The sequence below is a fragment of the Taudactylus pleione genome, unplaced genomic scaffold (genome assembly GCF_031769625.1).
Source record: "Taudactylus pleione unplaced genomic scaffold, aTauple2 ptg000660l, whole genome shotgun sequence".
Classification (NCBI taxonomy): Eukaryota; Metazoa; Chordata; class Amphibia; order Anura; family Myobatrachidae; genus Taudactylus; species Taudactylus pleione.
This window is the reverse complement of record NW_028285062.1, coordinates 706,873-719,300: the sequence shown is the minus strand read 5'-3', so window position 1 is coordinate 719,300 and position 12,428 is coordinate 706,873. Positions and strand designations below refer to the sequence as shown.

General features: G+C 52.0%; 1 protein-coding gene across 1 annotated transcript in view; it reads right to left on the bottom strand.

Annotated features, from left to right (window-relative positions):
* Positions 1-10,973, bottom strand: part of PPP4R3A (protein phosphatase 4 regulatory subunit 3A) — a 76,448-nt gene extending 65,475 nt beyond the window's left edge. The window contains exons 1-2 of the mRNA XM_088455541.1: positions 10,103-10,973; positions 1,108-1,163 (exon numbers count right to left, since the gene is read on the bottom strand). Coding sequence (XP_088311667.1) covers positions 1,108-1,163; positions 10,103-10,244 — 198 coding nt within the window. The 5' untranslated portion in view covers positions 10,245-10,973. The remainder of the gene's footprint in view (positions 1-1,107; positions 1,164-10,102) is intronic.
* Positions 10,974-12,428: the final 1,455 nt, after the last annotated feature.

The window sequence follows — 12,428 nt, the reverse complement described above, 5'->3', positions numbered from 1 at the left end:
ATGTTACGGTAAGCATACGGTGGGGAAACCATTTGCTGCGCTGCAGTATTTCTGTGGTGGAAGCACTTCAAAGAGGGTAATATGCGAGTGACTGAGGAAGTGCGTTCTGGGACACCGTCCACCGCGGTTACAGACGTCACATTGCCAGAGCTGCGGAGATGTTGCAAAATAACAGAAGGTAACTTTACACAAACTTGCAGCTTCACTTGGCATCTCATTCCAATGGGCTCAGCGTATTGTGCCAAAGGAACTGCCAGGTGGGCACCCAGAGATCTCACAGAAGAGCAGATGCGACGATGAGTTGAATTGTGCAAGAACGCGGTCCAGTGCATGGAAACGCGCAAATTCACCTCCTCCCAAACAATCCAGTGTGATTCCTTCGGTGTGTACAGTCATGTTTCTGCTGTTCTTTAATGCGCACGGTATGATCCTACAGCGCTGGGTTCCCCGTGGACAGACAATTAACGGTGACTACTATGCAGACGTCCTGAAAACACCCATTTGCGTGGAGCCATGAGGAAGAGAACACAGTGGTATTTGCTCCGAGACAATTCCCGACCACATGTTGCTGCTGTTACATTATCAGCACTGACTGAAATGAATGCGTCAGCACTGGAGCACCCTCCATATAGCCCGGACTTAGCGCCCTGTGATTTCTCGCCATTCCCAACCCTGAAAAAACAACTGCGCGGAAATAAGTTCTCAACAGATGATGACGTGAAAAAATGTCACAGCTGCAACACTATGGGCTCGATTCAATTCAACGTGAATTACATAGCGCTGGGAGGGAGCTCCCGGAGCTAATCAATTCAGTGCGCCGGCTTCCTCCAGGGGTGCGAGCAGAAATACGAAAAAAGTGCAGGCGCGATGCTGTTTTGTGCCATAAAATGTACTGAATGTGAAGGACGTTACTTTGAAAAAGAAAAATGTTCTTTTGCAAAAATGTTCAGATCCTGTGGAGTCATCGGATTCTGAATAACAAAAAAAATCAGTCTCATTACTTTCAATCAGCGCTCGTAGTAATTAAAAAAAAAGTGTCTACTCTACCCAATTAAATGCAAACCTGCTTTGGTGTTGAAGAGGTTAAAGCTGGAGAGCGGTATTTACCTGTTGTTTCTGGTAAGCAGTGTTGGGGTTAATTTTGGATTCCAACAACAGTGAGCCTGAAAGGAATAAAAAACACAGCGTCACTGAGACTCCGAGGTGCGTTCACCCGCTAAAATCAATGGGCCATAAGGGGTGCGCTACAAATTGTGACAAGGTCTGAATGTCAACATAATGTTTTTCTGCCTAGCCCTAATCCCAAACCTGTAATGTCATTGTGACGGCCCTCATAATGACTACATACCCCCACAGCATATTTTACTATAAAAATTAATCCAGTTTTAAATTTGGGGCTTAGAGATGGTGAAAAGCTGCGGCCACTTGTTATATAAACCCCCTTAATGCGGGGACAGAAACATGACAGAGACTCGTAGATGATGTTACGTTCTGTACTGCTACCTCACAACGAGCTTAATATTAATCACTGTCATCTGACAACTGGACTAAAGATGACTTCAAAGAAAAATAACTAAAATCATTATAAATGTAACATATTTCCCATATATAAGACGGAGCAGCAGGCAGGGGGCGTGCAGGACGACGGAGCAGCAGGCAGGGGGCGTGCAGGAGGACGGGGGAGCAGCAGGCAGGGGGCGTGCAGGAGGACGGGGGAGCAGCAGGCGGGGGGCGTGCAGGAGGACGGGGGAGCAGCAGGCGGGGCATGCAGGAGGACGGGGGAGCAGCAGGCGGGGCGTGCAGGAGGACGGGGGAGCAGCAGGCGGGGCGTGCAGGAGGACGGGGGAGCAGCAGGCGGGGCGTGCAGGAGGACGGGGGAGCAGCAGGCGGGGCGTGCAGGAGGACGGGGGAGCAGCAGGCGGGGCGTGCAAGAGGACGGAGCAGCAGGCAGGGCGTGCAGGAGGACGGAGCAGCAGGCAGGGCGTGCAGGAGGACTGAGCAGAACGCAGGGTGTACAGGAGGACGGAGCAGCAGGCAGGGTGTATAGGAGAAATCCACACAGTAGCTGCTATTTTCTGCATATTTATTAAAGGAATTCTCCAGCCGCAATATTACCTCTCCTATCGGTTTATCTCCCCCCCAATGATCATATTTACTGGAGATAGGAGAGCTGTAAGGAAATGCACTGTCTCTATATATTCCACTATAATGTATTATCATATATAGCTTAAACAGTGTATCAGGGCAGCAGGAATGCTACATGGAAATCTAGTGCTATCCTCGTGCCTGGAAACCATAGAACTTTAGTTTGGTTGGAAACAGACTTTGATGTGAGAGCTGCCAAAGGTCTGTCACTTGGCTGAGATATGAGGACACATAACAGGTCATACTCTAAGGTCTGTCACTTGGCTGAGATATGAGGACACAAGAGGTCATACTCTAAGGTCTGTCACTTGGCTGAGATATGACGACACATAACAGGTCATACTCTAAGGTCTGTCACTTGGCTGAGATATGAGGACACATAACAGGTCATACTCTAAGGTCTGTCACTTGGCTGAGATATGAGGACACAACAGGTCATACTCTAAGGTCTGTCACTTGGCTGAGATATGACGACACATAACAGGTCATACTCTAAGGTCTGTCACTTGGCTGAGATATGACGACACATAACAGGTCATACTCTAAGGTCTGTCACTTGGCTGAGATATGACGACACATAACAGGTCATACTCTAAGGCAGTGATTCCCAACCTCGGTCCTCAAGGCACACTAACAGTCCTGGTTTTAGTGATATCCATGATTGTGCACAGATGGTTAATTCAAAATAACTGAGGTACTAATTAAGTCACTTGTGCTCAAGTATGGCTGTCCCTAAACCTGGACTGTTAGTGTGCCTTGAGGACCGTGGTTGGGAACCCCTGCTCTAAGGTCTGTCACTTGGCTGAGATATGACGACACATAACAGGTCATACTCTAAGGTCTGTCACTTGGCTGAGATATGAGGACACATAACAGGTCATACTCTAAGGTCTGTCACTTGGCTGAGATATGAGGACACAACAGGTCATACTCTAAGGTCTGTCACTTGGCTGAGCTATGACGACACATAACAGGTCATACTCTAAGGTCTGTCACTTGGCTGAGCTATGACGACACATAACAGGTCATACTCTAAGGTCTGTCACTTGGCTGAGATATGAGGACACATAACAGGTCATACTCTAAACATCACTGTCATTAAAAAGAACAATCTGAGTGTGACCCTGCATCAGAGAATAACAACAGCACCAAACCTGAACATTGTGCTCTGGGTGCTGGTTTCTATACACAACCATAGAACGTTATTTAGCTCTGCAGGTCCCTGCATGTCTGCCACAGTCCGAGCAATGCCCTACACACACCAGCTGGTACATGCAACACATCAGGGCACCTGCTGGGGCAGACAAACATTGGACCATAGATAAATATTCTGTGATAGTGCGTCACTCATGGAATTCATCCCCTGGGATATAGGTGTTGGGTGTAATTGACCTTTAACCTCTTCCCTACATAGCATGGATATTATGGACATTTTACCTTCACTTTACAGATATGGATTTTACGTTGTACTTATTGAGAATTGTTCAGACAACGTAACCTTATATTGTTAGCTCTTAAGGTGCATACACACGCAGCGATTTTTTGGATGACTGAACGATAACGTTATCGTTCAGTTTCAGCCCCAAAACGATGAACGATAACTACCAATGCGCACTCCCGTTTGTAGTTATCGGTCATCGCCCAAACCTCCCGTCCAACCTGACGATATTGTCAGGTTGAACATGTTTGGGGATGAGGTAGGGAGCCCGGCACTGAACGATATCATTCATGATGTCGCTCAGTGTTTGTGCTCAGTGTCGTTAACGACACTGAGCACAGCCCTGCCGGGGAGACATGGGGCGATGTCGCTCATGGAGCGAATCGTCCTGTGTCTATGCACCATTAGTAACAGGCCCTACACAACATGAGACTGTCACCAGCTTTGCCAGTAACAACCAATGGACTGAACAGAGTAAATTCTAAAATTATATTTGGCATCAGAACAACGTTCCTTAAAAACAAGTATGTGAAACTTCCCACAAGTTGTGTTACACTAATTCTGCCTACTTTACGTCTCCAAGCCGCCTCCGAAGCCAATATATGTCTCTGCATTAGGTAGAGTAATATCTATAAAGTGCTATTTTAATACTACAAGGGGCAACATAAGCTGTTGAGCCATGGCCAAAAGTTTTGGGAATGACACAAGTATTGGTTTTCACAAAGTTTGCTGCTTCTGTGTTTTTAGACCTTTTTGTCAGATGTTACTATGGTATACTGAGGTAACATTACAGCATTTCATCAGTGTCAGATGTTACTATGGCATACTGAGGTAACATTACATCATTACATAAGTGTCAGATGTTACTATGGTATACTGAGGTAACATTACATAAGTGTCAGATGTTACTATGGTATACTGAGGTAACATTACAGCATTACATAAGTGTCAGATGTTACTATGGTATACTGAGGTAACATTACAGCATTTCATCAGTGTCAGATGTTACTATGGTATACTGAATTAGCATTACATAAGTGTCAGATGTTACTATGGTATACTGAGGTAACATTACAGCATTTCATCAGTGTCAGATGTTACTATGGTATACTGAGGTAACATTACAGCATTACATAAGTGTCAGATGTTACTATGGTATACTGAAGTAACATTACAGCATTACATAAGTGTCAAAGGCTTTTATTGACAATTACATTAAGTTTATGCAGAAAGTGAATATTTGCAGTGGTGACCCTTCTTTTTCAAGACCTCTGCAGTTCGCCCTGGCATGCTGTCACTCACCTTCTGGGTCACATACTGACTGATGGCCGCCCATTCTTACCTAATCAATGTTTGGAGTTTGTCAGAATTTGTGGGTATTTGTTTGTACACCCGCCTCTTGAAGATTGACCACAAGTTCTCAATGGGATTAAGGTCTGGGGAGTTTCCTAGCCATGGACCCAAAATTTTGATGTTTTGTTCCCTGAGCCACTTAGTTATCACTTTTGCCTTATGGCAAGGTGCTCCATCATGCTGGAAGAGGCATTGTTCCTCACCACACTGTACTTGGATGGTTGGGAGAAGTTGCTCTTGGAGGATGTTTTGTTCCCTGAGCCACTCAGTTATCACTTTGCCTTATGGCAAGGTGCTCCATCATGCTGGAAGAGGCATTGTTCCTCACCACACTGTACTTGGATGGTTGGGAGAAGTTGCTCTTGGAGGATGTTTTGTTCCCTGAGCCACTTAGTTATCACTTTGCCTTATGGCAAGGTGCTCCATCATGCTGGAAGAGGCATTGTTCCTCACCACACTGTACTTGGATGGTCGGGAAAAGTTGCTCTTGGAGGATGTTTTGGTACCATTCTTTATTCATGGCTGTGTTCTTAGGCAACATTGTGAGTGATCCCACTCCCTTGGGTGAGAAGCAACCCCCACACATGAATGGTCTCAGGATGCTTTACTGTTGGCATGGAAAAGCCTTTGACACTTACTTCAGTATACCATAGTAACATCTGACAATAAGGTATATAAACACTGAAGCAGCAACAAACACCGGGGAGGGGGGATCACAAACCCGCTGTGGGGGGGGGGGGGGGGTGTCAGATCGTACACCACACAGGGGGGAGGGAGGGCACCCATGGGGTGGGGGGGGGCCGGAATGGATTGTACATCCGAGGGGGGAAGGCAGGGATGTCCGGATCGCACACCCGCTTGGTGTCCGGGTCAGACACCCGCGGGGGGAGGGGGGTCAGTGAAGTCCGTAGCCTGTCATCAGGCTGCGCATACGAAGTTTGAAGACAGGCAGGGGACAGATTTTCTTTTATGAAAAACTAATTCGTAGAAACAGCAGTTTTTCTGAAGTGATAGTTTCGGGCTGGGGGCATGATGAATGAGGCATGATGAATGCCTCCTAAACTGTGTTTGAGCTTGGCAGCGATTTCAAGACATAATTATCACATGTGATAATTATGTTTTGATGAATAGGCCCCATAGTATGTTATAGTATGTTGTGTATCCGGTAACACCAAGAAGAGTTCCATCAAGTGCCAGGAGAGTGGGGACATGTACAATTGTGATGTGTCGTGTGTGCGCAAGTGTGTGTAAATATATATCTACATACATATATACAGGCAGGCGGAGGAGGATAGGCAGATGATACCCCATAGGTAGAAGGGGGGGGGGGGTGAGTAACCCCTAGATAGCAGAAGGGGGGGGGGGGTGACACCCTGTAAGTAGCAGAATGGGGGGTGACAACCTTTAGGTAGCAGCAGGGGATGGGTGACGTGACACCCTGTAGGTAGCAGGAGGGGGAGGGGACGGGACACCCTGTAAGTAGCAGAAGGGGGGGGGGGGGGCTGTAGGTAGCAGAGGGGGGGATGACACCCTGTAAGTAGCAGAAGGGGGGTGGGGGTGACACCCTGCAGGTAGAAGGGAGGGGTGGGGGGGGGGTGGAGACCTGTAGGTAGCAGAAGGGGGGGGTGACACCCTGTAAGTAGCAGAAGGGGGGGTGGCACCCTGTAGGTAGGTAGGAGGGGGGGTGACACCCTGTAGGTAGGTAGGAGGGGGGGGGTTTGACACCCCGTAGGTAGGTAGAGGGAGGGGTGACACCCTGTAGGTAGGTAGAAGGAGGGGTGACACCCTGTAGGTAGGAGGGGGGGGGTGACACCCTGCAGGTAGGTAGGAGGGGGGGGTGACACCCTGCAGGTAGGTAGGAGGGGGGGTGACACCCTGCAGGTAGGTAGGAGGGGGGGGTGACACCCTGCAGGTAGGTAGGACGGGAGGGGTGACACCCTGCAGGTAGGTAGGACGGGAGGGGTGACACACACCCTGTAGGTAGGAGGGGGGTGACACCCTGTAGGTAGGTAGGAGGGGGGGGTGACACCCCGTAGGTAGGAGGGGTGGGTGACACCCTGTAGGTAGGTAGAAGGAGGGGGGGTGACACCCTGTAGGTAGGTAGGAGGGGGGGGGGGGTGACACCCTGTAGGTAGGTAAAAGGAGGGGGGGGTGACACCCTGTAGGTAGGTAGAAGGAGGGGGGGTGACACCCTGTAGGTAGGTAGAAGGAGGGGGGGGTGACACCCTGTAGGTAGGTAGAAGGAGGGGGGGTGACACCCTGTAGGTAGGTAGAAGGAGGGGGGGGTGACACCCTGTAGGTAGGTAGAAGGAGGGGGGGGTGACACCCTGTAGGTAGGTAGAAGGAGGGGGGGTGACACCCTGTAGGTAGGTAGAAGGAGGGGGGGTGACACCCTGTAGGTAGGTAGAAGGAGGGGGGGGTGACACCCTGTAGGTAGGTAGAAGGAGGGGGGGGTGACACCCTGTAGGTAGGTAAAAGGAGGGGGGGTGACACCCTGTAGGTAGGTAGAAGGAGGGGGGGGTGACACCCTGTAGGTAGGTAGAAGGAGGGGGGGGGTGACACCCTGTAGGTAGGTAGAAGGAGGGGGGGGGTGACACCCTGTAGGTAGAAGGAGGGGGGGGGTGACACCCTGTAGGTAGGTAGAAGGAAGGGGGGGTGACACCCTGTAGGTAGGTAGAAGGAAGGGGGGGTGACACCCTGTAGGTAGGTAGAAGGAAGGGGGGGTGACACCCTGTAGGTAGGTAGAAGGAAGGGGGGGTGACACCCTGTAGGTAGGAGGGGGGGGTGACACCCTGTAGGAAGGAGGGGGGGGTGACACCCTGTAGGAAGGAGGGGGGGTGACACCCTGTAGGAAGGAGGGGGGGGGTGACACCCTGTAGGCAGGAGGGGGGGTGACACCCCGTAGGTAGGTAGGTAGAAGGAGGGGGGGTGACACCATGTAGGCAGGTAGGTAGTAGGGGGGGTGACACCCTGTAGGCAGGAGGGGGGGGTGACACCCCGTAGGTAGGTAGGTAGGAGGGGGGGGTGACACCCTGTAGGTAGAAGGAGGGGGGGGGTGACACCCTGTAGGTAGAAGGAGGGGGGGGGTGACACCCTGTAGGTAGGTAGAAGGAAGGGGGGGTGACACCCTGTAGGTAGGTAGAAGGAAGGGGGGGTGACACCCTGTAGGTAGGTAGAAGGAAGGGGGGGTGACACCCTGTAGGTAGGAGGGGGGGGTGACACCCTGTAGGAAGGAGGGGGGGGTGACACCCTGTAGGAAGGAGGGGGGGGGTGACACCCTGTAGGTAGGCAGGAGGGGGGGTGACACCCTGTAGGCAGGAGGGGGGGTGACACCCCGTAGGTAGGTAGGTAGAAGGAGGGGGGGTGACACCATGTAGGCAGGTAGGTAGTAGGGGGGGTGACACCCTGTAGGCAGGAGGGGGGGGTGACACCCCGTAGGTAGGTAGGTAGGAGGGGGGGGTGACACCCTGCAGGTAGGACGGGAGGGGTGACACCCTGCAGGTAGGTAGGACGGGAGGGGTGACACACACCCTGTAGGTAGGAGGGGGGTGACACCCTGTAGGTAGGTAGGAGGGGGGGTGACACCCCGTAGGTAGGAGGGGTGGGTGACACCCTGTAGGTAGGTAGAAGGAGGGGGGGTGACACCCTGTAGGTAGGTAGAAGGAGGGGGGGGGGTGACACCCTGTAGGTAGGTAAAAGGAGGGGGGGGTGACACCCTGTAGGTAGGTAGAAGGAGGGGGGGGTGACACCCTGTAGGTAGGTAGAAGGAGGGGGGGTGACACCCTGTAGGTAGGTAGAAGGAGGGGGGGTGACACCCTGTAGGTAGGTAGAAGGAGGGGGGGGTGACACCCTGTAGGTAGGTAGAAGGAGGGGGGGGTGACACCCTGTAGGTAGGTAGAAGGAGGGGGGGGTGACACCCTGTAGGTAGGTAGAAGGAGGGGGGGTGACACCCTGTAGGTAGGTAGAAGGAGGGGGGGGTGACACCCTGTAGGTAGGTAAAAGGAGGGGGGGTGACACCCTGTAGGTAGGTAGAAGGAGGGGGGGGTGACACCCTGTAGGTAGGTAGAAGGAGGGGGGGGGTGACACCCTGTAGGTAGGTAGAAGGAGGGGGGGGGTGACACCCTGTAGGTAGAAGGAGGGGGGGGGTGACACCCTGTAGGTAGGTAGAAGGAAGGGGGGGTGACACCCTGTAGGTAGGTAGAAGGAAGGGGGGGTGACACCCTGTAGGTAGGTAGAAGGAAGGGGGGGTGACACCCTGTAGGTAGGTAGAAGGAAGGGGGGGTGACACCCTGTAGGTAGGAGGGGGGGGGTGACACCCTGTAGGAAGGAGGGGGGGGTGACACCCTGTAGGAAGGAGGGGGGGGGGGTGACACCCTGTAGGTAGGCAGGAGGGGGGGTGACACCCTGTAGGCAGGAGGGGGGGTGACACCCCGTAGGTAGGTAGGTAGAAGGAGGGGGTGTGACACCATGTAGGCAGGTAGGTAGTAGGGGGGGTGACACCCTGTAGGCAGGAGGGGGGGGTGACACCCCGTAGGTAGGTAGGTAGGTAGGAGGGGGGGGTGACACCCTGTAGGTAGAAGGAGGGGGGGGGTGACACCCTGTAGGTAGAAGGAGGGGGGGGGGTGACACCCTGTAGGTAGGTAGAAGGGGGGGTGACACCCTGTAGGTAGGTAGAAGGAAGGGGGGGTGACACCCTGTAGGTAGGTAGAAGGAAGGGGGGGTGACACCCTGTAGGTAGGAGGGGGGGGGTGACACCCTGTAGGAAGGAGGGGGGGGTGACACCCTGTAGGAAGGAGGGGGGGGTGACACCCTGTAGGAAGGAGGGGGGGGGTGACACCCTGTAGGAAGGAGGGGGGGGGTGACACCCTGTAGGTAGGCAGGAGGGGGGGTGACACCCTGTAGGCAGGAGGGGGGGTGACACCCCGTAGGTAGGTAGGTAGAAGGAGGGGGGGTGACACCATGTAGGCAGGTAGGTAGTAGGGGGGGTGACACCCTGTAGGCAGGAGGGGGGGGTGACACCCCGTAGGTAGGTAGGTAGGAGGGGGGGGGTGACACCCTGTAGGTAGGTAGGTAGGAGGGGGGGGGTGACACCCTGTAGGTAGGTAGGTAGGTAGGAGGGGGGGGTGACACCCTGTAGGTAGGTAGGTAGAAGACCGGCTCACTCACCGTCACTCTCGGCTCTCACTAGCAATGACATGCCTTTAAGCCTCTCCACGTAGCCGGAGGAAACATGGCCGGTGCCCCGGTCGTCCCACTGCCGGTCTTCATTCAGCGTATAGACCTTCACCCGCCGCCGGGTGTCAGTCATCCTGGCGCCTCTCTGCTGCGGGAGGCCCGGTCCCCGGCCTTTCCTGACACCCGTCACCCGAACAGCAAGGCCCAATCCCCGGCCTTTCCTGACTCCCGTCACCCGGTGAGCCGGTCCCGGTCCCCGGCCTCTCCTGACTCCCGTCAACCGGTGAGCAGGGCCCGGTCCCCGGCGTTTCCTGACTCCCGTCACCCGGTGAGCAAGGCCCGGTCCCCGGCCTTTCCTGACTCCCGTCACCCGGTGAGCAGGGCCCAATCTCCGGGATTTCCTGGCGGCCCAGCACACTCTCCGGGCTTCCGTGACCCCCAGCACACGGCTGGCAGGGCCGGCTCTCCGCGATCTCCTTACACCGGTTCCGCGGCCAGATCCCCGGGCTTTCCTGACACCCGTAACTGCTTCTTCTGTCCTCAGCCCGGACCGTAGGCCCGATCCTCGGACTTTCCTGACAGAAACACCCGGCTTCAGGCCTGTAATCCCCGCGCTCTCCTCAGGCCGGGTCACCGCGGGAATTAACCCTTGGAGGGATGAGGTCCCCGGCGCGGCGGGAGGTGGGTAGAGGAGGAGCCCGGGCCCTGTGCCTCAGTGTCCCGGCCGCTGTTCTCCGCTCTCTCCCGGTGTCCCCGCCCTCTCTGCCCGGGCCTGGCCCAGTGTGTCAGTCACAGCGCCGCTGCCGCCGCCATGTTCCCTCCTCCCCTCCCTCCCGCGCTCCCCCCGGGGGGACTCAGGCCACAGGCACCGAATAACCGGCCAGCCTGGGGCTCTCCATCTGTTGTGGAACTACAAGTCACAGCATGCCCTGGCACGTGTAGGGCAAAGGAGATCCACCAATGTCCTCACACAGCAAAATCATTTATAATACACAGGTAACCCCTATATATATTACGTAATACAGTGCCCAATACACAGGTAACCCTATATATTACAGTACGGTGCCCAATACACAGGTAACTCCTATATATATTACAGTACAGTGCCCAATACACAGGTAACCCCTATATATTACAGTACAGTGCCCAATACACAGGTAACTCCTATATATATTATAGTACAGTGCCCAATACACAGGTAACCCCTATATATTACAGTACGGTGCCCAATACACAGGTAACTCATATATATTCTAGTACTGTGTTTAATACACAGGTAACTCCTATATATATATATATATATATATATATATATGTATTACAGTACAGTGCCCAATACACAGGTAACTCCTATATATGTTATAGTACAGTGCCCAGTACACAGGTTACTCCTATATATATATTACAGTGCGGTGCCCAATACATTTGTAACTCCTATATATTATATAGTACAGTGCCCAAAACACAGGTAACTCCAATATATATATATTACAGTCCAGTGCCCAATACACAGGTAACTCCTATATATTATAGTACAGTGTCTAATACACAGGTAACTCCTATATATATATTACAGTATGGTGCCCAATACACAAGTAACTCATATTTTATAGTACAGTGTCTAATACACAGGTAACTCCTATATATATTACAGTACGGTGCCCAATACACAGGTAACACCTATATATATATTTTAGTACAGTGTCTAATACACAGGTAACTGCTATATATTACAGTACAGTGATCAATACACACGTAACTCCTATATATTTTAGTACAGTGTCTAATACACAGGTAACTCCTATATATGTTATAGTACAGTGCCCAGTACACAGGTAACTCCTATATATATTACAGTGCGGTGCCCAATACACAGGTAACTCCTATAGATATAACAATACGGTGCCCAATATACAGGTAACTCCTATATACAGCCATGGCCAAAAGTTTTGAGAATGACACAAGTATTGGTTTTCACAAAGTGTGCGGCTTCAGATTTTTTGGACCTCTTTGTCAGATGTTACTATGGTATACTGAGGTAACATTACAGCATTACATAAGTGTCAGATGTTACTATGGTATACTGAGGTAACATTACAGCATTACATAAGTGTCAGAAGTTACTATGGTATACTGAGGTAACATTACAACATTACATAAGTGTCAGATGTTACTATGGTATACTGAGGTAGCATTACATAAGTGTCAGATGTTACTATGGTATACTGAGGTAACATAAGTGTCAGATGTTACTATGGTATACTGAGGTAACATTACAGCATTACGTAAGTGTCAGATGTTAATATGGTATACTGAG